General features: G+C 64.0%; 1 protein-coding gene across 1 annotated transcript; it reads left to right on the top strand.

The window, feature by feature from the left end:
- Positions 1–783: 783 nt before the first annotated feature.
- On the top strand, positions 784–1,854 carry Gpr20 (G protein-coupled receptor 20). Its single transcript, XM_013025140.1, has one exon. The coding sequence runs from the start codon at positions 784–786 to the stop codon at positions 1,852–1,854; it is 1,071 nt and encodes a 356-aa protein (XP_012880594.1).
- The last annotated feature ends 1,016 nt before the right edge of the window (positions 1,855–2,870 follow it).

Raw genomic sequence — 2,870 nt, 5'->3', positions numbered from 1 at the left:
TATGGGCAGAGCGGGGCAAGCCGCTCGGAGGCCCCCGGCCGGCCAGGCTCTGTCCCTCCAAAATGGCTCTCCAGACACCACCTGTCAGCCAATCATCACTGCCCCCTTGGTCGCCCCATGGAGCTCAGTCCCCTTCCAGGAGCAAGGGGACCCAGAGTACAGATTGGGGAGCAAGGCACAGGACAGTTAATTGACCTGCCTGAGAATGCACAGCAAGTGTGGGGAAGAGCCAGGATTGGCACCCGTCCTGAGGGCACTGGCAGGTCCCATGGACTTGTTTGGAGAGTGTGGAGAGGCCAGCAAGGACAGTCCAGAATGGTGTGTGGGTGTGGGTGTGCACGTGCGCACGCATGCGTGCACTGCTACTGGGGCCTAAGCTCAGAGCCTGAGCGCTGTCTCTTAGCTTTTTCTGCTCAAGGCTGGTGCTCCATCACTTGAATCAAAGCTCCAGCATCTGGTATTTTTTCTGGTTAGTTGGAGATAAGAGTCTCAGAGACCTTTGCCCAGGCTGGCTTTGAACCACGATCCTCAGATCTCAGCTTCCTAAGTAGCTAGGATGACAGGCGTGAGCCACCAGCACCTGGCTGAAACCTTAGTGTTTTGTGACACACACACACACACACACACACACACACACACACACACACACACCACCCACAGCAAGCACAGGTCCGGGTAACAGGAGAGAGTGGGTAGATCAAGCTGGGTTGGGCACATCGAGTGCCAGGCTGATGCCCAGTCCCCGCTCCTCCTGCTCTAGGTCCCGGTGCTCTGGCCACCGCCATGCCCTCCGCTGCCCCCACGGGGCCCTGGCCTGCAGCAGCCCCCAATGCCACGGCAGGAGCCTGGACCAATGGCAGCACAGCGGAGATGCCGCTGTTCCAGCTGTTCGCGGCGTTGGACGAGGAGCTGCATGCCGCCTTCCCGCGCCTGTGGCTGGCGCTGATGGTGGCGCACGGGGTCATCTTCCTGGCGGGGCTGGTGCTCAACGGGCTGGCGCTGTACGTCTTCTGCTGCCGCACGCGGGCCTCGACGCCCTCGGTGACCTACACCATCAACCTGGCGGTGACGGACCTGCTGGTGGGCCTGTCCCTGCCCACGCGCTTCGCCGTGTTCTACGGCGCGCAGGGCTGCGTGCGCTGCGCCTTCCCGCACGTCTTCGGCTACTTCCTCAACATGCACTGCTCCATCCTCTTCCTCACCTGCATCTGCGTGGACCGCTACCTGGCCATCGTGCAGCCCGATGGCGCCCGCCGCTGGCGCCAGCCCGCCTGCGCCCGGGCCGCGTGCGCCGCAGTGTGGCTGGCCGTGGGCGCGGTGACACTGGCGGTGCTGGGCACGGCCGCGGGCCCGCGCCCCTGCTGCCGCATGCTGGCGCTCACCGTGCTGGCCTTCCTGCTGCCGCTGCTCGTCCTGGGCGCCTTCACCGGCCGCATGGTGTGCGCGCTCTCCAGGCCCGGCCTGCTGAGCCAGGGCCGCCGGCGCCGCGTGCGCGCCGTGCAGCTCCTGCTCACCGTGCTCATCATCTTCCTCGTCTGCTTCACGCCCTTCCACGCGCACCAGGTGGCCGTGGCTCTGTGGCCCGGCGTGCCGCACCCAACGAGCCTCGTGGTCTACCACGTGGCCGTGACCCTCAGCAGCCTCAACAGCTGCATGGACCCCATCGTCTACTGCTTCGTGACCAGCGGCTTCCAGGCCACGGTCCGTGGTCTCTTCCACCAGCGGCAGGCAGCCCAGCTGGAGCCCTGCAGTGTGGACGTGGTCAGCATGCGCAAGGGCTCCGGCTCCCGTCACGTGCCCGGCGCCGGCCCTCCAGCCCTCACCCACCCCGTGACCAACGGGCCTGAGCCATAGGTAACTACACTCTGCCGGAGCCAGAGCTGGAGGCTCTGGTTGCTAGTCCAGACACTGGTGGGCCAGAGGCAGCACCGTTGATCAATTGGGGATAGCTCCCCAGTGCCACTGCATCCACATCCTAAAGCCACAGAGCTGTGGTTGATTAGCAATGTCTGCTGTGGGCCCCAGATGGGGTGGGGTGGTCCGAGTGCCAACTCCTTGCCTGCCCTGTGCCTATGTAGTGTCCAGTGAACATGCAGAAGGGCAGCCAGGAGCTGACCCAAGAGCTGCTCCTCACCCCGCTCATTTGTCCCCAGGAGAAGCTCCTCGGGCAAAGGAATAAAGATTCTATCTTCTCAGGACTCCACAAAAAGCAACCTGGAGATCCACACCTACCTTAACGCACAGACAGATGGGAGGACAAGAGCGGAAAGAGAACTGTGGGGGACGCGAGAGCTGTGTGCAGCGAGGCGGGCCCCTCTCTGAGGCCCGCGGGCCTCTGGGAGCCGCGCAGAGAGCAGGACAGCACAGGGCGCGCTGCTGGGCGCTGGGCTAGCACCTGGCCAGGGAGAGGCTGCCTCTGCTCGCTTCTTGGTGCTGGAAGGGGAAGCCGCACCCAGGTGTCACCCTGGACAGGGTTAGAGCCAAACCCCTCCGCACCTCCCCGAACACCCAGACGCCTCCTCCTGCAGCTTCTGTGGAAACTGCTTGGGCCCCCAACCTCTGCCCGGGAATGGTACGGAGACCTCCCCTCCTTCCCCCGAGGATAGGGGGAACATCTGGTCCTGTGGACAAGGAAACCAGAAACAAAGATGCATAGCAGCTGAAACCCAGGCCTGCCAGCCAAGGAGCCCCTCCTTGTCTCCTCCAGGAGCAGGGGGACCGGGCCAGCTCTGACCTGGACTGTGCCTTCCACAGCAAGGGACATTGCACTGGCTTGGCCACTGATCCCTTCCTCTGGCCTGGACTCCAGGCCTTCATTCACGTTGTCAAGGTCCAGGAGCCTCCTCCTGTGCCGGTCATGGCCTGGGTGC

This window comes from Dipodomys ordii, unplaced genomic scaffold (assembly GCF_000151885.1).
Source record: "Dipodomys ordii isolate 6190 unplaced genomic scaffold, Dord_2.0 Scaffold82, whole genome shotgun sequence".
NCBI classification, from domain to species: domain Eukaryota; kingdom Metazoa; phylum Chordata; class Mammalia; order Rodentia; family Heteromyidae; genus Dipodomys; species Dipodomys ordii.
This window is presented reverse-complemented; position numbering and strand designations above follow the sequence as displayed.